Source organism: Mytilus californianus, unplaced genomic scaffold (assembly GCF_021869535.1).
Source record: "Mytilus californianus isolate M0D057914Y unplaced genomic scaffold, xbMytCali1.0.p SCAF_4, whole genome shotgun sequence".
Taxonomy (NCBI): domain Eukaryota; kingdom Metazoa; phylum Mollusca; class Bivalvia; order Mytilida; family Mytilidae; genus Mytilus; species Mytilus californianus.
Genome location: NW_026262690.1, coordinates 35,845,359 through 35,869,023, shown reverse-complemented (window position 1 = coordinate 35,869,023; position 23,665 = coordinate 35,845,359). Strand labels below are relative to the sequence as shown.

The window sequence follows — 23,665 nt, the reverse complement described above, 5'->3', positions numbered from 1 at the left end:
TTTATTCAGCGGTATTTCAACCCTTTTCATAAGTGGGCGAGTTGTCATACCTATTTTCAATGGGATTTTACCCTTTTTCATAAGTGGGGCGACTTCGTTAACAAGAGTGGGACGAGGTGGCGAAAAAGTGGGGCGATTTGCCTGTGGGGCGAGTTGTCATGGATTCCATGGAAACGGTTAGGAAATGGGTTTGTGCTTTGGATTTTCTTGTAAGTAACAGAATAATGCAATAAAGTGGAACTGAAATCCGTCTAAATGTTGTCTTCTAGCTTTGAAAATAAGATTGATAGAAAAAATAGTATAATTAAAAAATATAAATTATTTACAGATAAAGACTGGTTTTGTCCAGCAATACCCCCTATACCAAATGGTAAATGTTACTGTCATTCTAAAAAGGACATCAATTTCTGTGAGCCATTCTATCTTACAATGAAAATACAATGTTCATGTAATGAAGGATACAGACTTGTTGGACAAAAGACATTGACATGTACTGACAAAGGATTATGGAACTATGATCAACCTACTTGTGTTAAAGGTAAGTATATCTATGACAACAGATTGATTAGAGAAAATATTTCTAAAGGTGAAAAAAGTTCCAAAATTATTGACCTAATAAAAACGTTTTCTGTAAATAATTCTTATTTATCAAATGAACTGTTTCACATCGAGGTGAAAATCGAGGCAATTTCATGTACTTTAAAAAGCATTGTTGTTTGTTGTTACAATTTCTGGTTAATGACAAACACAACTTCTGCATTGTTTTTTTGGTTTGTGTTTTTTTTGCTTTTTTTAAAGCTCATAAAGTGGACTATAATTATTATTATTTTTTTATTAATCATAAAATTGAGAATGGAAATGGGGAATGTGTCAAAGAGACAACAACCCGACCATAGAACAGACAACAGCAGAAGGTCACCAACAGGTCTTCAATGCAGCAAGAAATTCCCGCACCCGGAGGCGTCCTTCAGCTGGCCCCTAAACAAATATATATACTAGTTCAGTGATAATGAACGCCATACTAAACTCCAAATTGTACACAAGAAACTAAAATTAAAAATAATACAAGACTGACAAAGGCTAGAGGCTCCTGACTTGGGACTTTTATAGTCTCAAAGTCCAACTTTTCTTGTTTCAAGAGGAGTCTATACCATGAGACCAGTAAATGTTTTACAATTTCTGCTTAAATTTTAGTTGATGATATTGCCATAGATACTGCAGGACATAACAGTGAATCTAATGGATCTACAACAAGAATGAATACACTTGCAGTTGTCATAGCAACCGCATGTAGTGTCCTAGGCATTCTCTTACTAGTGATGGTTGTGATGATCATTAGGAGACGTAAGCCTCGTCCACGTCATTATCACCAAGTTGGTGTTCCGCCACCATACACTAGAGTACACAGTAGCTCATTTGATGAACTAGATAGAGTTGCATTAATTGGATATGATGCTGCTAGATTACCGACTTACGAAGAGGCTGTGCGAAATAATTCATCCTCATCTGTTCCTCAAAGGGGACAAGGGTTGTCAGAAGTTTCAGTAAATGGTGAATTCAGGCCATTGCCAAGCATTCCAAATGTTGTTCGAAGCGGTAATGCTCAAAATAGTGACATTCAATCAGTGCACTCTAATCGACATTCTATTACAACGATGAGTACTGTAAACAGAGATGGTATATCTGAAGTGTATGGTTCCATTGACACAGTCAACTATAGTATGAGTGATGCGTCTACCTCTGTCACAGTGGACACATTTGACAGTACAGCATCAAGGCCATCCCATGGGTCAGGTACAGCCACTGCTGGCAGTGTCAATACCTCCCAAGAAAATATAGTCACTGAAGGTAATTCACAAACAGTATAAAGGAGAAGTTATGGGCCCTATTTGGACTAAAAAAATAGTACCAGGAATTTAGAATCGTGTGATTTTTGCATAAAAACATGGGTTGATATGTAGGAAGTTAAAACTGGGCATCAGTTATACTAACTAAGATTAAATAGTGGCAGCATAGCATAAATGTAATTTTTAATGATTTTAACAACTACTTGTGAGTAGAATTATTGAGTGCATGCAGCTACAAGTCCCAAATAGTACTTTATATTTACTGGTCCATAAACCATTTGAAAATTGACCAAATTCTGTGTACTTTTCTTTAAAACAAGGAATAGCCTTTTAAATTACATTATAACTGAATTCAATATTATGTAATATATTTTAAACTACTTTTCTTTAGTTTTGTGTTACCTCAACTTCAATATACTCATTTAGTGTAAATCCTTAAATATTACCACAGATTTTATTTTTTGCGGTCGTATATTGGTATCACGTCGTCAACAGCGTCGTCCAAAGACATTTGGTTTCTGTACAATAACTTTAGTTTAAGTGTATGGATCTCTTTGAAATTTAACAAAAGGTTCAATACCACAAAAGAAAGGTTGGGATTGTTTTTGGGGGTGATGGTCCCAACCATTTAGCAAAAAGGGGCCAAAACAAGCATTTTTCTAGTTTCAGGTCAATAACTTGTGTATAAGTATTTTGATTGCTCTAAAATTGTACCACAAGGTTCAATATCACAAGTAGAAGGTTGGGATTCATTTTGGGGGTAATTGCCCAAAGGGGCCAATAAGGTTTTAAAACAAGCATTTTTCTAGTTTTCAGACAATAACTTGTATTTAAGTGTATGGATGTCTCTTAATTTGTACCACATTTTACAAAAAGAAAATTTCTTCAAAAGGTAAAAAAAAATTTTGTGGGGGGGGGGGGGGGGGGGGGGGGGGGAATTTTTTGTCCTAAAAAGAAAATTCTCTTCAAATATTATTTTTTTTGGAGGGTAAAAAAAAAAAATTTTTTTGGGGGGGGGGGGGGTCAATTCTTTTTCCCTCAAGATTTAAGAAATTGTCAATTTTCCAAAGAAAAATTTTTAATTGGGGGGTCTCAATTTATTTTGCTAATTCTTTGTATATAGTCTGAAAACAGATTTACTAAGTATTGCACAACAGCACAGTGTATGTCACAACAGCAAGAAATCTTCAATTGAATATAAATTCAAATCATGCAACCAATTTCAAGTTCTTTGACTACATTTATTCTGTGTCAGAAACCTATAATGTGTCAAATATTTAATTACAATCCAAATTCAGACCTGAATCAAGCTTGAATATTGTGTCCATTTTTGCCCCAACTGTTCAGGGTTGGACCTCTGCTGTTGTATCCAGCTGTGCTCGGCGAGGCAGTTTATTTTATTTGATCTGAATGATTCTTTGGGTTTCCACATAGCAAAAGCTGTAGTTATATTTTAGCAACAGCCTACTTTGGGATCTTGAAAATGCGTAACTTCAGAAAAAATTTCTGCTTTTTATCTTTGGCTATTAGCTAGTCTTCAACTTTTAAAAATTTCTGGTTTTGTAAGGAGTTTAAATGGTATGAATTTTGAATTAATAAATGATTATCAAGAGCTATTTTGATGAGGTGTCATTGTTACAATAGCTACTTATTTCTTGATTTAAAAAGATGATACATAAAATTGGGGAGATCATTTTGGAAAATAGAAATCTAAATGCAATAGGTCACTGTATGGCATTCAACAATGATCAAAACCCAAACTGTATAGTCCCACTATAAAAGTCCCACACATGACAAAATGTTAACCAACCAAACAAGAAAACCAATGGCCTGATTTATGACGAAAGAATAAATGAGACAAATATTGCTGACAGCAGCCAACGACAAACACTAAATTACAGGCTACTGAGTTGGGAAAGGCATTTAAAGGATATGACTGTGTTAAACATGTTTGTGAGCACTTAAATTAATCCTCCCCTAAACTGTGACAGTGGTATAACAGCACAAGATACATGTTCATTTTGCAGTATTCATCTGACCTTGACCTCATTAGTCAAGTCAAGTTTTTTGTGACTAGGTCCATTTCTCTGATACTAATAAATAATAGATCAATTGTATTTGGTGTATAGAATAATGTTAGGAAAAAATAAAGCATTCTCTCATGCATCCCAAAAAATTGATCATTTATTCTTCAGTCCTGATAGGTGTAAATCCTAAATTCCCGTAAAGTAAAGGCCCAATCCCAACGTCCCGAAAAAGGTCCTTTCATCTCTCTTGTTACATGGGCGTGCGTATTTTTTTACTGGAAAATACAGTACATGTCCATTTATTAGGGTTCATCAGACCTTTTACCGCTTTTACATGGATTATTGATAATGCTAAGTTAATGTGATACTTATAGTCAACTTTTTTTGCTGTTATGTAATTTCAGAAGCACCATTATTAGTTCATGAGATAGAAGAATCTGAAGACAAAGGTGAGGATATGGAGATAAAAGATGAAGACAAGAATTGATCATTGTTTATAATTATTTGTTAATATTTTGTATGTTCCAATTTTGTATCATGTTCAACCTCAAGAAGTCGTCACATATTTCATTAGATTTTTTTAAACTAGAAGATCTTGTTGACCTTGAACAGAAAAAAGAAAAAAGCTAAAACCTTTTTTTTTCTTCGGTTTTATGCCCTGCATTTGATATTTGGAGGGACATTAAATTTGCTAGTCTTTACACCCATCTGTCTGTTCACCTGTCCATTATCATGTTAAAGTGCCACTTTAAGATAGTCTTCTCTTGAAATTGTGATCACATCAACTTGAAACTAATTACCGGTTCACTTGTTCATTATAATGTGATACTTTTAATTAAATATTTGCTAAATTATGACTCATATTCTGCAGTGCAATGAACATGGAAATGTGATGGTGTGAGCTAAGCATGGTGTGCTATAGACATTTCTGTTTTTGTGGGAGTCATTTTCTAAACATGTAATCTAAATTTCATTGGCATATTTTAAGTAGCTTCAAAGCAAAAACTAGGAAATGTTTCGAAGAAATAAAAGCATATAAGGAAGATTTTTTAAAACCGTTTACTTTTATTATACATGTTCAATTCAAATGTGCAGTTATTTTGATATTAGTAAATTGGGATTTAATATTTTAGTTTTTTATTTTCTGTTGAAGATTATTATTTCCTTTATTAATACAAATAACCCCCATGCGTTGGTAGATTCTAAGTTTAAGCTACACCTATATGTGGTTCATCAAACTTAATGTCAACAGAAGCAGGCAATATTGATTTCAGTGAAATGTTTAGATTGCCCATAATAAATTTCAGATTAAAACTGACCATCTGTAAGAAGATTTGTTAACTCCTATTTTAAGGAAATTAAGTGTGATAGAAGCAGTTAAACACCAAGGAAGAAAAAATAATTACCAATACTGCAGATATTTGGGCACCTGTTCATAAAAATGGTTTAATATTCAGCAAAGAAAAAATTGGTGATATTTTATAGGATTTATTTTTCATTACAATGGGACAGAATGATCATATATATATATATTGAAAAACTATAAACTTTAATTTATCACTGCCTTTGTATTATATTGAAAACAACATGAATTTATTTCAATTCTATGGTATTTCATTTAATTACATCAATATATTAGCTGGAATGCTTGGTTATACAAGTTGTTTTGTAACGGTTTAATACGAATATTAGAAGAGTTGTAAATTATATTATATATGTAATAATAAATTTAAACATTTCTGAAACTATAAATAGTCACTAGGGTAATTCTGTTATAAACCTTATTAAGACAGCATTCGAGTGAAGTTAAAATCATGCAGACATGGTGATTGGATATGCTCATAAGATAAAAGTTTAAATCTTTTCTGTTGTTCCGATCTATTTGGTATGTTTTTCAACATTCCAAGAAATTGAATTTGAAGACCCTATTCATTTATTGACAAATGACCAATTTTATATTCAGAGATCCTCAAATACTCATTCAGGGTCGCATGATTAGTCATATTCATATTGTTAGTTACACCACCATTTTTTTACATGTACTTTCAGTATTCCAGGAAAAAGTAACATTCCCACCTTCTATTTTCCAGCTTTTTTATATTCCATTACAATAAAGAGAAGAAATTAATTGTTCTTTCAATGGTTTTTTTAAATGCTTAATTTGCATGTATGTAGATTGCAGGGTTCTTAAAATTTTTAAATTGCTTTAATATCTGCTATGAAATTCTCTGAAAGTTTTAGCAAGTGTTACAACAACTAAAACTGAGGAATCCCTACCATGCATATAGAAGCAATTATTATTTGTTTATCGGTAAACACATTTTTTTTATGTATCTGTGTTGAAAGATGAGTTGCAAAAAAATGTTTGAGTTGATTGGGAGTAGTGACAATAATACGTTCGGTTTTAATTGATCTTAGTGGTCTGAATAGTGTAAATCTGTAGGTATTTCCTATAGGCTTTGACATTTTATGTATATTATAGATAATTAGTATATGAATCATCTGTTTCTATATTGTGCAATTCTTCATACTTGTATACTCTTTTTTGAAGCTTATCTTTTCTTTTGTCCTGTCACAACTTAAAGTATGACTAGGGCATAGAGATTTCCCTTAGCTTTAAATTTTGCTATTGGTTTATATTTAACACTTTTTAATGACTTGTATCCTTTGAGTCAACATCTGTATGGCACTGTCATACCACTTAAACTACAATAGGGAGGTTAGAATGGGGAAAAAACTGTTTAGGCCCATTGAATTTAAAATTTTACAGCCTGTATATACCTCCCAAAAAATATTTGGGCACAAAATGTCTTATTCAAATAAGTTTTATGTGTCAGAGTAAAATATACTTTTAAGGCTTTTTCTTTTATTTAAATTTTTCAAATATTGTGTGTAATATTGTCATCTTTAAATTTCAGACTTATCAGTGTCGTATAATTTTGAAAAGGATTGGACTGTATCAGGTCACTCAGTCACTCAGGTGTTCACTCAACAATGCATGTTGGTTGTATATCATCTTCAAAAGCAATGGTGGTTGTATATCATCTTCAAAAGCAATGGTGGTTGTATATCATCTTCAAAGTCAATGGTGGTTATATATCAATTCCCAAATTCATAATGGTATATCAGTCTTATAACTATGCATCAATTCTCTTATACAGTACAAAAAATAATTGACAGCAATTGGACCAACTGGTGTCTTTCATTTCATGCTTAAGTAACATTGTTTACATTGCACATCAATGAGATTAGATGACTCGGTTTCTATTACATTCTACAGTTATTGAATGTTTTGGTCATATTGGCCTACATTTTATACAGGTATTTTTTTCTGGTTTACCTCACATTATACATCCATGATCTATCAGTGTTTATTTGATCTATCAGTGTTTATTTGATCTGTCAGTGTTTATTTGATCTATCAGTGTTTATTTGATCTATCAGTGTTTATTTGATCTATCAGTGTTTATTTGATCTATCAGTGTTTATTTGATCTGTCAGTGTTCATTTGATCTGTCAGTGTTTATTTGATCTGTCAGTGTTTATTTGATCTGTCAGTGTTTATTTGATCTATCAGTGTTTATTTGATCTATCAGTGTTTATTTGATCTATCAGTGTTTATTTGATCTGTCCTTCAGTTGTTCTAATATTTCCTTTAACTGAAGGGGAATTGCCTTTTGCATAATTTTTGTCGAGCCTGCGACTTTTGTCGCAGAAAGCTCGACATAGGGATAGTGATCCGGCGGCGGCGGCGGCGGCGGCGTTAGCTAACTTCTTAAAAGCTTTATATTTTAGAAGGTGGAAGGTCTGGATGCTTCATACTTTGTATATGGATGCCTCATGTTACGAAGTTTCCGTCAGTCACATGTCCAATGTCCTTGACCTCATTTTCATGGTTCAGTGACTACTTGAAAAAAAAGTTAAGATTTTTTGTAATGTTAGATTCTCTCTTATTATAAGTAATAGGATAACTATATTTGGTATATGCGTACCTTGCAAGGTCCTCATGCCCGTCAGACAGTTTTCACTTGACCTTAACCTCATTTCATGGATCAGTGAACAAGGTTAAGTTTTGGTGGTCAAGTCCATATCTCAGATACTATAAGCAATAGGTCTAGTATATTCGGTGTATGGAAGGACTGTAAGGTGTACATGTCCAACTGGCAGGTGTCATCTGACCTTGACCTCATTTTCATGGTTCAGTGGTTATAGTTAAGTTTTTGTGTTTTGGTCTGTTTTTCTTATACTGTATGCCATAGGTCTACTATATTTGGTGTATGGAATGATTGTAAGGTGTACATGTCTAGCGGGCAGGTGTCATCTGACCTTGACCTCATTTTCATGGTTCAGTGGTCAAAGTTAAGTTTTTGAGTTTTGGTCTTTTTTTCTAATACTATATGCAATAGTTCAACTATATTTGGTATGTGCGTACCTTGCAAGGTCCTCATGCCCGTCAGACAGTTTTCACTTGACCTCGACCTCATTTCATGGATCAATGAACAAGGTTAAGTTTTGGTGGTCAAGTCCATATCTCAGATACTATAAGCAATAGGTCTAGTATATTCGGTGTATGGAAGGACTGTAAGGTGTACATGTCCAACTGGCAGGTGTCATCTGACCTTGACCTCATTTTCATGGTTCAGTGGTTATAGTTAAGTTTTTGTGTTTTGGTCTGTTTTTCTTATACTGTATGCCATAGGTCTACTATATTTGGTGTATGGAATGATTGTAAGGTGTACATGTCTAGCGGGCAGGTGTCATCTGACCTTGACCTCATTTTCATGGTTCAGTGGTCAAAGTTAAGTTTTTTGAGTTTTGGTCTTTTTTTCTAATACTATATGCAATAGTTCAACTATATTTGGTGTATGGAAATATTTTATGATCTATTTGGCAGTCACGCAGGTTTTATTTGACCTTGACCTCATTTTCAAGGTTCATTGCTCAGTGTTAAGTTTTTGTGTTTTGGTCTGTTTTTCTTAAACTATAAGCAATAGGTCAACTATATTTGTTGTATGGAAGAATTGTTAGCTGTACATGCCTGCCTAGCATGGTTCATCTGACCTTGACCTCATTTTCATGGTTCACTGGTCAATGTTTAGTTTACTTGGTTAATGTTAAGTTTATGTGACAGTTGTAATAAAGCTTTATATTTAGGACTATCAACATAATATCAATGATTAGTAAGGAAGGCGAGATATTTCAGCGTGTGCACTCTTGTCTAACTATAGAACTGATCATTTTAATGAATCTCAATAAGACTTAAAGGTAAATATAGCAGATTCTGTATGATAGTTTAAAACTTTAAAGCCTTCTTCTCAAAGTTTTGGGACGTTGGTGACAGAAATTCACCCTCTTTCGTAATAGAATACAACAGATCAATGGTCAATGGTGAATTGCTTCTGACATAAGAGGATAATATTTTGATTTCTTTCAATTAGACATTTGTAGGGCTGTATTTTGTTAAAAAAATATATTCTTACTTATATTATATCCCAAAAAAAGGCACTGAAAACCTGCTGTTCCTTAGAACAATTTCATTTGAGATTATTGAAATTTTTTATGACTGCAATGTGATCTGAATAGCCCAATATAAAAATTTGATTGACCCCTCTCCCAGTAAACCTTGCATATAGATATGGTGTTCCCCAAGTTGTAAGAACGCAAATGATAACAAAAATATGATGTAATGACATTGTAATTGAAGAAAAACTGCTTTGTGAGACATATCTTATTGTGATGTGAATGTTTAAATAATGTCTAGTTCAATGTTTATTGTCCCTATCCACAAAATGGAGCAGGGACATAGAATTACAAGCATACTTGTGTCTTTTATTCCATCCTATCTTGTAAAAATTCTCACATCTACAATTTATTTTCAGATTTTATAAAATTTATTTCAAAAGTTTACATCAGCAATATCTCAGATGAGTTTGAAAATCAGTGCTAATTAACTATTGTAAAAAGAGTTTTGCCCATGGAAATGCTGTACAAATGTCTTTTTGGTCCTTTAAGTGTTCTCATGGGTGCAATTTCCCCCTGATTTTTATGAAATTCATATCAAAAGGTTTACATCAGTGCCGATCAACTATTTTTTAAAGAGTTATGTCCCTTGAAATGTTTGTTTATCTGTCTGTCCCGTCTTGTAAGTGTTATCAAGGGTACAATTCTTGCCAAATTGTATGAAATTAGAGGTTTACATTTGCAATGTCTTGGATGAGTTTGGAAAGCAGTGCTTTTAACTTTTTATGCCCTGGCCGTAGCAGAGGGGGCATTAAGTGTTACCCTTGTCCGTCCCGAAATTTGGTTTCTGTTCTCTAACTTTAGATTGCCTCAACCAAATGTTATGAAACTTATACACAATGCTTATTACCACAAAACACAGATCAGGTTCGAAATTGGTGTCACTTTTACCGTTCATGAGTTATGCCCCTTTATAAACATAAAAATTGCTGAATTTTTCGTTTCCATTCTCTAACTTTAGTTTGCCTCAACCAAATGTTATAAAACTTATACACAATGCTTATTACCACAAAACACAGATCAAGTTCGAAATTGGGTGGCGTCACTCTTACCGTTCTTTAGTTATGCCCCTTTATAAATGGAACATTGCTAAATATGTCTTTTCCGTTCTCTAACTTTAGCTTATCTCAACCAAATGTTATGAAACTTATGCTTATAATCACAAAACAGTCTTAACTACGTGAATCATGCATCTGTATGTGGAAGTTGACTCGTGCATATTTACAAGCGGGGGCATCTGTGGCCCATAGACACATTCTCCATTTATTTTTTTTTAAGGAATTTATGCTCCTTAGAAAAGTAAATTTCATATGGTATTTATATAAAAGATAAAAAGATCTCCCTCAAACATAATATTGGGAGTTATTGCCAATGTCCATCAGTTAAGGACATTGAATCACTGTTCTTTTATTTGTACAATTTGTTACTGTGATCAAATATTAAGTAAATAAAATATAAAATATTCATTCTTTTTTATACGCCTGTTTACGGGACGTATTATGGTATACCTCTGTCCGTCTGTCCGTCTGTCCGTCCGTCGTCAACATGTCGGACATTAACTCAAAAACGCTTAAACCAATTTGCATAAAACTATGGTGAATTGTTTATATCTATTGACGTGAGCTTCCTTTCGATTTTTATAAATTTTAGATTTTACGTTTCCGAGTTATGGGGTTTTATTCATTAAAAAAAGGGGGATTTTCCAGTTTTCGAACAATAACTCAAAAATACTTTCACCAATTTGCAAGAAACTTTGGTGAATTGTTTATATCTTTTGACATGAGCTCCCTTTCGATTTTTATAAATTTTAGATTTACGTTTCCGAGGTATGGGGTTTTCTTCATTAAAAAAGGGGGGATTTTCCATTTTTCGCACAATAACTCAAAAATGCTTTCAGGAGTTCTGTTGTCTTTCACTCCCATTCGATTTTTAAATATTTTCGATTTTAAATTTCTGAGTTATGGAATTTTATTCATAAAAAAGGGGTGTTTTCTAGTTTTCTGACATTATCTTTAAAGTGCTTTGGGCAGTTTTGATTAAACTATGGTGACTGATCAATATCTATTAAGATAACCTCCCTTTAGTGTTTCATAAATTTATGATATGAAATTGAGAAGTTATTGAACTTTATTCTTTGAAGATGGGACGGGCGTATCATACGCTCATGGCGCACCTGTTTATTCTAATACTGTATGCAATAGGTCAACTATATTTGGTGTATGGAAATATTTTACGATGTACATGTTAGTCTGGCAGGTTTTATTTGACATTGACCTCATTTCACGGTTCATTGCTCAATGTTAAGTTTTTATACGACCGCAAAAAAATTTTTGTGGTCGTATATTGGTATGACGTTGGCGTCGTCGTCGGCGTCGTCCGAAGAAACATTGGTTTTCGCACTCAACTTTAGTTTAAGTGAATGGATCTCTATGAAATTTTACCACAAGGTTCAATACCACAAAAGGAAGGTTGGGATTGATTTTGGGGGTTATGGTACCAACAGTAAAGGAATTAAGGGCCAAAAAGGGGCCAAAAATAAGCATTTTTGTAATTTCCAGACATAACTTGTGTGTTAGTGTATGGATCTCTCTGACATTGTACCACAAGGTTCCATATCACAAAAGGAATGCTGGGATTGATTTTGGGGGTAATTGCCTCAAAATTTTAGGAATTAGGGGCCAAAAAAGAGGCACAACAAGCATGTTTCTAGTTTCATGACAATAACTTGTGTGTAAGTGTATGGATCTTTATGAAATTGTACTACAAGGTTCCATATCACAAAGGGAAAGCTGGAATTGAGTTTGGGGGTAATTGCCGAAACGTTTCGGAATTGGGGGCCAAAAAGGGGCCAAAAATAAGCATTTTTCTAGTTTCCAGACAATAACTTGTGTTCAAGTGTATGGATCTCTCTGAAATTGTACTGCAAGGTACCATACCACAAAGGGAAGGCTTGGATTGATGATGGGGGTAATTGCCTCAATATTTTAGGAATTAGGGGCCAAAAAGGGGCCAAAAAACAAGCATTTTTCTAGTTTCCAGACAATATCTTGTGTTCAAGTGTATGGATCTCTCTGAAATTGTACTGCAAGGTACCATACCACAAAGGGAAGGCTAGGATTGAGTTTGGGGGTGATAAATCATAAGGGGGTTCAAAAAATTTGGGGGGGGGATTTTTTTTTCCTTTTTTTCTTTAAAATATTCCATTTTAAATGGGTTATTTCTGATTTATATATAAAAGCAAATAATAATGATATGATTTGAATAGGTAAATTAAATTTTTTTAAGTTCTTAGACCACATTCATTCTGTGTCAAAAACCTATGCTGTGTCAAATATTTAATTACAATCCAAATTCAGTGCTGTATCAAGCTTGAATGTTGTGTCCATACTTGCCCCAACTGTTCAGGGTTCGACCTCGGTCGTATCAAGCTGGGCCCCAGCGGAGCATTTTATTTTCCGTGAGTTACGCCCCTTTGAACTTTTTTTCCCAATATACTACTGCAACCTTTTGTCATCACAACTCCTCTCAAACCACACAACAGAATTTCATGCCTTGAAACCTTTTCAGATAATAAGGACATACTACGTAGATGTGCATATCGACAGGAAATTACGATTCAATTTTTTTTTCCAGGAGTTAAGCCCCTTTGAACTTATTTGCCCAATATACTACTGCAACCTTTTGTCATCGCAACTCCTCTCAAACCACACCACAGAATTTCATGAAACCTTTTCAGATAATAAGGACATACTACGTAGATGTGCATATCGACAGGAAATTACGATTCATTTTTTTTCCAGGAGTTACGCCCCTTTGAACTTATTTGCCCAATATACTACTGCAACCTTTTGTCATCGCAACTCCTCTCAAACCACACAACATAATTTCATGAAACCTTTTCAGATAATAAGGACATACTACGTAAATCTGCATATCGACAGGAAATCACGATTCAATTTTTTTTCCAGGAGTTACGCCCCTTTGAACTTATTTGCCCAATATACTACTGCAACCTTTTGTCATCGCAACTCCTCTCAAACCACACAACAGAATTTCATGAAACCTTTTCAGATAAAAAGGACATACTACGTAGATGTGATTATCGACAGGAAATTAAGATTCATTTTTTTTCCAGTAGTTACGCCCCTTTGAACTTATTTGCCCAATATACTACTGCAACCTTTTGTCATCGCAAATCCTCTCAAACCACACAACAGAATTTCATGAAACTGTGTAGATAATAAGGACATACTATGTAGATGTGCATATTGACAGGAAATTATGATTCAATTTTTTTTTCTGATACAATTTTTTTTTCTTACACTTATTTTATTTCTCCAATGATAATGTGGGGACGTGGGGTATGTGAGCGCGCTCACTAAGGTTCTTTCATTGGAACAGGCACGTGAACAGGTGGTGCGATTAATGGAGGTTTTATTTATATCTCAACTCTTTTCTTTTAATATCGATCACTTGAATGACAAAGGGAACATAAAAGTATATTCTGAAGAATTCTAATATCCATGAAAATTGCTTGCGTTAAAATTTGGTTCTTAGGGAGACTTGGCTGTCAAAACATCCATGCCATATACAAAGTTAATCCTGTACGTATGAAAGATTCAATTCTGTTTTGACTTTGAAACTTTGAACTGTTTTGTTGCATAAATTCCGTATGTAATATTGGCTGTCGTCATGGAATTTTATTCAAAATTCAAGCAAAATATAAAGGGACATTATACTTCATTTTCTTTATCATAAAAGACTAGGGTATAATATGTACATAATGCCATTATGGTATGACGTTGTTGTCGTCGTCGTCCGAAGACATTTGGTTTCCAGACAATAACTTGAGTATAAGTGTATGGATCTCTATGAAATTATACCACAAGGCCCCATACCACAAAAGGGAGGTTGGGATTGATTTTAGGGGTTATGACCCAAACCGTTTAGGAATTAGGATCCAAAAACAAGGATTTTCTGGTTTCCGGACAATAACTTGAGTGTTAGTCTATATAAGTGTGCAGGTTGTTCTTGCCACAGGGATCGTGCATGCGTCTAGTGCAGTAAGGGGTTAATACTCTTAGCATTGCCGCTGGCTAATTCACTTGTAGGTGAAAAGAGAGTCGAGTGCGTAAATCTTTCCTGCCAGTACAAAGCCTCTACACTATCCAAGACTTCTACAGTGCCTCCTCGCGACAGCACACGGTTAACTAGGTTCTATTATCCTAGGCGTTATCTATAGAGGATATCGGCGCAGCAAAGGCCCCAGAGATGCAGTGTGTAGGCCCACCGGCGTGTGGACATACCCTAACACTCATTACCCTTGCCCTAGCTATGGATCAAATAGTATCACTGTCTTTGGATTGGATTTTTAAATCAAAGGCTATGAAAGTAAATCCAGACAGAAAAATCCGTGTAGATGGAACAAGTTAGAAACAGCAGTCGTCTAAGGGCTGGAAACCCCTAAAGAAAAGCTGCCCGTTCTGCATTCCCACGGATTTAAGCATAGGGTTAATCATCCTGCCTTGGAAAAAATCTTGATTACAGAAACGACCACAAAAGCAACTACTCTTTCTCGTCACAACTGGAGGAAGAACATGCTTTTAACCGAAAATAGCAGACAACGCGAAGGACGATGGAGCTGTTTTCAAACAAACTCACCATCATAATAGGCACTTGGAATGTAAGAACACTATACCAAAGTGGCAAATATGCACGAGTAACAAAAGAAATGCATAGATACAAGATTGAAATTCTAGGACTAAGTGAAGTAGATGGAACACATCAGGTACGATATCTATGAATACAGGCCACACAATTATATATTCTGGAACCACCAAACAAAATGACCCGAATGAAAAGGGAGTTTGGTTTCTTACAACAAAAAGATCTAAAAAAAAGCTCTGCTGGAGTGGAATCCGATCTCACCAAGAATTATCACCGCATGCTTTAACTTTCGTTTCCAAAAAAAACCACATTGATACAAGTAAAACTAACTAACTAACTAATTTTATTCAGTATAAAATCCAGTACAAAAGGATCATCGCTGAAATACATGAAAACATGGAAAAAATCAAACAAAAAAGAGACAGCAATAGTGTGACGTACAACAATCAATAGACAAAACACCCCCATCAATATTATGCAATTATTCCCACTGTTGAATTTCTAATCATGATACATTTGTCTATATATAAAAGAAATCTGTTGAGAACATCAGTCTCCGAACAGTTTCTAAATTACAAAAACATGATATAATATTAACAATGTCATCATTAAACTTTTTCCTTTCGTCTTGATAGAGGTTGCATTCACATATAAAATGAAACTCATCTTAAATTTTGTTATCAATACAATGTTTACATATTCTTTGATCCAAAAGCATATTATTATATCTGCCTTTATCGATGTGTAAATTGTGGTTAGAAATTCTTAATTTACAGAACTGTCTATGATATATTGTTTTGAGATATTCAACTTTGTATAAGTCTCAGGTTTATATTCCCGTTTTATCTTGTAATATGTACGTAATTTGTTTTGGTTTTCACCTGATAAACATGAGAAAAAATGTTTTTCATATCTTTCTTGTAATCTTTTTTTCACTGCAGATATGAGTTTTCCTTCTGACAGTGTTCCTTTATTATTCCAGACATGGTCAAAACCGATGAATTTTAGAAATTGAAAAATGTGTTTGTTAAAGGTACAATCAACATCTTCGATTTACTTATATGCTAATTTTGAAAAATTCAAAAGAGGGTCTTTATACAAATATAGCCAGTATTTAAGAGACTGCAAAATAACAAATATAGAAATTGGGTAACGACCAAGTTCTGCCATACTGGCAATATTAGAAGCATGTATAGTTGCACCAAGTACAATTTACAATATCGAATGTGAACCTTTTCAGGTGCAAAATTTAAAAAAGTTCTTTCTAAATCATCATTTGAACCTGGTGTTAATCTTTTGTCAAGGTTAAGAATGTACGGACCCCACAATTCACTTCAATATAGAAGTACAGGTTTAACACAAAGAGTCAAAAAGTTTTAAGAGCAAAGGTGTACTATTATGTGTACAATGAAATTTACGTTTAATCATGAAAATTACTTTAAGAGCTTTATTACTAAGATCTTCAACTGCAGTACTGAAAGAACCTGATGCTCTCATTACAATACCTAGGTATTTATACTCTTGAACACTTTTGATGAGATTTTGACCAAAATAAAAATTACAGTCTTTCAATAATGTACCTGATTTATTAAACACTATTATTTGAGTTTTTTTCTATATTCAATGATAATTGCCATTTTTTACAATAAAGTTCCAATGAGGATAAACAGTTTTGTAGCCCTTCTTTGGTTTGAGACATTATAACTACAAATATACGCTACAACGAATGGTGCAGAAGAAAGTGAAAAGAAGACTTCTGCTACTCATTACAATCAATAATAGAAAAAGTGCCAAAAAGGGACCTATTGGTACTAATGGGTGACCTAAATGCCAAGGTTGGATCAGAAAGAGAGGAATGGGAGAGAAAGTTGGTCCACATGGGATAGGAAAAATGAATGAAAATGATGAACTATTTGAAGACCTCTGTGCTACTAACAACCTTGTCATAGAGGAACACTTTTCAAACACAAGAACTTGGTGTCACCAGCAGGAAATGCAGAAAACCAAATAGACCACATATCCATTCTCAGAGATGGAGGTCGTCACTGCTAGATGTAAGAGTAAAAAGAGGAACAAATGCAGCATCAGACCATCGTCTAATTATAGGGTCAATAAAGATGAAACTTTAAGCCAAAAAAAACCCAGATGTCAACAGAAGAAAGTTTAATGCTGGGAGGCTAAAATTACCATTCATAAGAGACAAATTTCAAATATCTCTCCAAAACAGATTCTTAGCTATAAGTGACATGGATATAGAGAACAATGCTATTAACACATGGGAGCAGACAAAAAATGTAATCCTAGAAACATGCGAGGAAACATTAGGATACATGCAGTATAAACGAAAAAACTGGATGTCAGATGACAAATCGGTTAAGGTTTAAGAAAGGAGAAAAGCCAAAGTAAAGTCTGAAATGCCACCACAAGACAACAGAAAAGACAAACACAAGACCTTTATAGGGAGAAAGACAATGAAGTGAAGAACTGTAAACATGACAAAAGAGACTATGTTGAACAACTAGCACAAGAAGCAAACATTGCCTGTAGCAAAGCAGACATAAAATCTCATATCTGTACAATACAACTAGACAACTTAGTGACAGAAGATCCAACTCAAATGAAAAGATAAAAATGGCAATGTAATTATCAAAATTAAAGAACAATTAAAACGATGCAAAGAACATTTTGAAGATGTGCTAAACAGACCCCCTCTAACAGACCCACCTAACATAGGAGGGAGACAAGTCATGAATATCAAGACAGGGGAAATAACTAAAGCAGAGGTAAATGCTGCAATAAAACAACCTAAAAATGGAAAAGCAGGAGGAATTGACAACATACCTCTGAAGCTATTAAGGCAATGGATAAACTTGATAAACTTCACCAACTACTTATCAAAATACGGAATGATGAACATATACCTGAAGACTGGCGTAAAGGAATCCTCATTAAACTACCAAAGAAAGGCGACAATTCCATCTGTAACAATTGGAGATGTATTATTTTGCTTTCCATTCCTAGCAAAGTCCTATCTCACATCATCTTACAAAGATTAAAGAAAGAAGTTGATAAAATGCTGAGAAATGAACGGACCGGTTTCAGACAAGAGAGATCATGTATTGACCAAATTGCCACACTAAGAATCATCATTGAGCAAACTATAGAATAGCGGACATCTCTATACCTAACATTTATAGATTTTGAGAGGGCCTTTGATAGCATAAACCATCAAGTAATGTGGAACAGCCCCAGATATTATGGAATACCTGAAAAGATCATACCCGTCATCCAACAGCTCCATGATGGATTTACATGTCAAGTGATCCATGCTGGGACCCTGACATATCCATTCCCTGTATCAACTGGTGTCAGACAAGGATGTCTACTCTCCGCTCTAATTTTTCTGATGGTTATAGACTGGGTGAGTCGAACATCATACAATTCTTCTCTGGGCATTAAATGGGCATTACAGTCATGCCTCAAAGACCTTGTCTTTGCAGTCGATATCTTCCAGCTTTCCAACCGCCATGAAGATTCACAAAACCAAGCAACTAACCTTAAAACAACTGCAAAACAAGTAGGACTGTACATAAATGCTAAAAAGATAAAATATATGATGGTTAACGCACACCAACAAAACAAAGGGATAGATGCTGAAATTGAATTGAGGATGTCCGAGAATTCACATATCTTGGAATTGTGATCAGTACATCATGAGAGACAGATGATGATGTACTGATGACACTTCCAAGATATGTGAATTCTCGGACATCCCCAATTCAGTCTAGAAAAAGAAAAGCACAACAAGCCTTTGCTATCCTTAAACCTGTATGAGGAGCAAACCACTTAGAACGTACACAAAAACCAGGATGTGAAATCTATACTTCTCTATGGGATAGAAACTAGGAGACTTACAGCTGTGTCTACAAAAAATTACAACAATCATGAACAGGTTCCTAAGAAACATTATTGAAACTAAGTGGTCAAACACTATTAGCAACAAAGAATTATGAAAAAGGACAAGACAGGAACCAATAAAAAGAAAAATTACAACACGTAGAAGGAAATGGATTGGACACACGTTACGTAAAAACAACACAAACGTAATCAAACAGGCGTTAGATTGAAATCCTCATGGCCATCGTAAAAGAGGGCGATCAAAAACCACCTGGCGCAGAGATCTAACTCCTGATCTACAGAAAATCGGGATAACATGAGGAGAAACTAAGAAAGTCAAGTAAGTCAAGTTTATGGATCGCTATGAAATTGTATCACAAGGTACATAAATAGGAAGGTTGGGATTGATTTTGGGGGTTATGTTCCTTACCGTCTGGAAAAATACTTTTCTAATACTTTGTATAAATTGCTTATTTCTTGACCAATTGCAATGGGGTTTTATTCAAAGTATTGAATTTGTAAGGTTCTTTAAATTGGTCCACAGTGAGGTCCAAAGGGTCCAATATTAAACCTTTGTTTGATTTGATCAAAAATTTAACACTTTATGTTCTTTTGTATGCTGAATCAAACCATGTATTTAGACCATACTAGGTAATGTCAAATTTCAAAGTTCTTAGACTACAAATATTTAATCACAATCCAAGTTCAGAGCTGTATCAAGCTTGAATGTTGTATCCATACTTACCCCAACTGTTCATAGTTCGACCTCTGCTGTCGTATCAAGCCGCGCAGTGTGGAGCATTTTATTCTGTCGTGCAGATCGTGCAATTGTAAAGAATCAACTTCTATTCTACACACACACATTCCATATTAGAGGCGGATTAAGCGTGAGCACGGGTCAGGTCCCATCTATGGAGCTACATATATGACTTCTGTATACGCTAATACCAAAAAAACATAACACTTTTGTTTTAAGAATGGACAAATATACCTTGTGTTTAAAAAAATACGATTAAAACAAAACTTTTTTCCCTTAAAAATGACAGCAACAAGATATTTGATTTTGACAGACTATATATGACGTAAAAAGCGACCAAATATTTTAGTTCACTTAATATTAATTATCATTTCTGAAACATATCAACATAATTTCGTTAATAATTATATGTCATTGCTGAACTTTTCCGTCATAATTATTTAAAATGTATATTGTGTCGCCGAATCCGATGCCCTCGAAAAATATCCATTCAAAGGATAAAGGTGTCGGAACTAACCATATAGTGTACATGTGAGTTCTTCTTTGTATTTAAGCATTAGGACTGGACAGTTTGGAAGTTGTCAGCTGGCACGTTTACAACATTTCCGTCCTGTCGACCACGCTTCCTTAGTATAGTATAGTATAGTTTTATTCAGGCAAATTCAAGCACATATACAAAAATTCACAAGACAAGACAATAATATATATATATATGCAAGTCTAAATTGAAAACATTGTCAAATAAACGGATCACTAGATGTAACAAAATGAATCTTAATTTTTAATATTATACCAAACAGTAAAACAATAAACTTACGGAAAAGATGGTATACCGCAAACACGAGGTGCAAAAATTTGTACACCATATCCGGATTTCGACAACTAATGTCTCTTCAGTGATGTTAGGAATCGGAACGGTATTTGGAAGGCCATATAATTTACCTCAATTTAGGATAGACTCTTGAATTTTGAAGAGTCGAAATAGGATGAACGGATCATATAAACCCGAAGGCAAATATAATACAAGCCCAAACGAAAAAATATAAACAAGTCTAAATTGAAAACAACTTTTCCGCAAGTTTATTGTTTTCTGTTTGGTATTAAATTAATAATTAAGATCCATTTTTTATACGACCGCAAAAAAATTTTGAGGTCGTATATTGGTATGACGTTGGCGTCGTCGTCGTCGTCGTCGTCGTCGTCGTCGTCGTCCGGCGTCGTCGTCCGAATACACAATGGTTTTCGCACTCTAACTTTAGTTTAAGTGAATGGATCTCTATGAAATTTTACCATAAGGTTCAATACCACAATAGGAAGGTGGGGATTGATTTTGGGGGTTATGGTACCAACAGTTAAGGAATTAGGGGCCAAAAAGGGGCCGAAAATAAGCATTTTTGTAACTTCCAGACATAACTTGTGTGTTAGCATATGGATCTCTTTGACATTGTACCACAAGATTCCATATCACAAAGGGTCAATGCTGGGATTGATTTTGGGGTTAATTGCCTCAAAATTTTAGGAATAAGGGGCCAAAAGGGGGCAAAAAACAAGCATTTTTCTAGTTTCATGACAATAACTTGTGTGTAAGTGTATGGATCTTTCTAAAATTTTACTACAAGGTTCCATTTCACAAAGGGAAAGCTGGAATTGAGTGTTGTGGTAATTGCCCAAAACGTTTAGTAATAAGGGGCCTAAAAAGGGGTTTAAAATAAGCATTTTTTAGTTTCTAGACAATAACTTGTGTTCAAGTGTATGGATCTCTCTAAAATTGTATTACAAGGTACCATACCACAAAGGCAAGGCTGTTATTGAGCTTGGTTTGGGGGGACAGGGGGGTGGGGGTGATGAATCATAAGGGGGGCGGGGGTCAAAAAAGGGGTAATTTTTTTTTTTCCTTTTTTTTTTGTTTAAAATTTACATTTTAAGTTAGTTATTTTTTATCACGAAGAGAAAGTAGGAATTGAGTTTTGGGGTTAATTGCTCAAACATTTATGAATAAGGGGCCAAATATTGGTCGAAAATAAGGATTTTTTTAGTTTGCAACAAAAACTTGTGTTCAAGTGTATGGATCTCTGTGAAATTGTATTGCAATGTACCATACCACAAATTGAAGGTTGTGATTGAGGTGGGGGATGATGAATCAAAAGGGGGTTGAAAAAATGTGTGGGGGGTAGGATTTTTTTTTTTTTCCTTTTTTTTTCTTTAAAATTTTCCATTTAAAGATGGTTGTTTCAGATTTATATATGAAAGAAAATAATAATAATACGGTTATATATCATGAGGAATTGAAATTTAAAATTATGTATATTGGAAATTTAGGTTACATTGGAAAGTAATAATTGGCTTTGGGGGGGGTGGTTATGGCTCTAATGTTTAAGGAATAAGGGGAAAAAAGGTTAAAAAACAAGGGTTTCCATTTTAATAGACAAATAATTGAGTAAAGAACATTATTTAAAAGCAGTGTAAGGTTGGTAATTCAAACTCATTTAAATATCTCATCTACACTGCTTTTAAATTATGTAAATTGGAAATTTGCCAATAACTTTATTGTTAATAAATGCATTGGAAATTTGCCAACAATTTTAGTGTAATAAACTTCATTGGAAATTTGCCAACAATTTTAGTGTAATAAACTTCATTGGAAATTTGCCAATATAAAATTTTGCTGATGAAGGTTTTTTGTTTACCTTTAGCCTTGACTATGAAGTCATTTTCTATTTTTATAGCCTTATGATGTAGTTGAATTATTTAATACTTTTATGATGTGTTTAAATGGAGTTTTATCATGTTTATGGTTGCAAATTTATTGTTTTAGTATAATAAACTCCATTTAAAATTTGCCAATAAAAAAAATTTTTGTTTATTTTTAGCTATGATTATGATGTCATTTTCTATTTTACTTTTATGGTTGCAAAGAAATTTTTATTTTTAGATATTACTGTTAAATGATGCTGATTAAGGTTTTTGCTATGTTTAGCCATGACTATGATGTCATTTTCTATTTTAATATCTGTTATGATGTATTTAAATGGGCTTTTATGGTTACAAAGGAATTTTATTTTTAGATATTACTATAAAATGTTGCTGATGCTGATTAAGGATTTTGTTTATTTTTAGCCATGACTATGATGTCATTTTCTATTTTAATACCTTTATGATGTAATTCCCATTTTTAGATATTACTGTTAAATGATGCTGATTAAGGGTTTTTTGCTATGTTTAGCCATGACTATGATGTCATTTTCTATTTTAATATCTTTATGATGTATTTAAATGGGCTTTTATGGTTACAAAGGAATTTTATTTTTAGATATTACTTTAAATGTTGCTGATTAAGGATTTTTGTTTATTTTTAGCCATGACTATGATGTCACTTTCTATTTTAATACCTTTATGATGTATTTAAATGGGCTCCCATGTATTTAGATTTTTGATTATTTATACATGTTACCAAATTGGTCCAAATTTCAACTTTATTACATTACATCAAACATTGAATTCTACATATTCTTTGATATATTGAAATTAACAAACAATTTAGTTTATGGATATTCCACCATAATAGGTAAATTAAATTTTTTCCAGTTCTTACACCACATTCATCCTGTGTCAGAAACCTATGCTGTGTCAAATATTTAATGACAATCCAAAGTCATAGCTGTATCAAGCTTGAATTTTGTGTCCATACTTGCCCCAACTGTTCAGGGTTCGACCTCTGCGGTCGTATCAAGCTGCGCCCCAGCGAAGCATTTTATTACATCTGGTGATACGTTTATTTGGCAATCGCCAGTGGAGTCAGCAGGGTTTAAGAACATCAGTTGTTCGACCTGTCAGTCAAATGCGTTTTGTTAAAATATACTTTTTCACTATTTTGGTCTTTTGGATATTAATGTTGTTTGTGCTGTATTTAGACCCCTCTACCAAGAAATTTGTTTTGCATGCACACGTAT

The 23,665-nt window shown here is 33.9% G+C and overlaps 1 protein-coding gene across 1 annotated transcript in view; it reads left to right on the top strand.

The window, feature by feature from the left end:
• Positions 1-10,860, top strand: part of LOC127698225 (complement receptor type 2-like) — a 42,696-nt gene extending 31,836 nt beyond the window's left edge. Inside the window, exons 9-11 of the mRNA XM_052201582.1 lie at positions 329-538; positions 1,195-1,848; positions 4,279-10,860. Coding sequence (XP_052057542.1) covers positions 329-538; positions 1,195-1,848; positions 4,279-4,361 — 947 coding nt within the window. The 3' untranslated portion in view covers positions 4,362-10,860. The remainder of the gene's footprint in view (positions 1-328; positions 539-1,194; positions 1,849-4,278) is intronic.
• Positions 10,861-23,665: the final 12,805 nt, after the last annotated feature.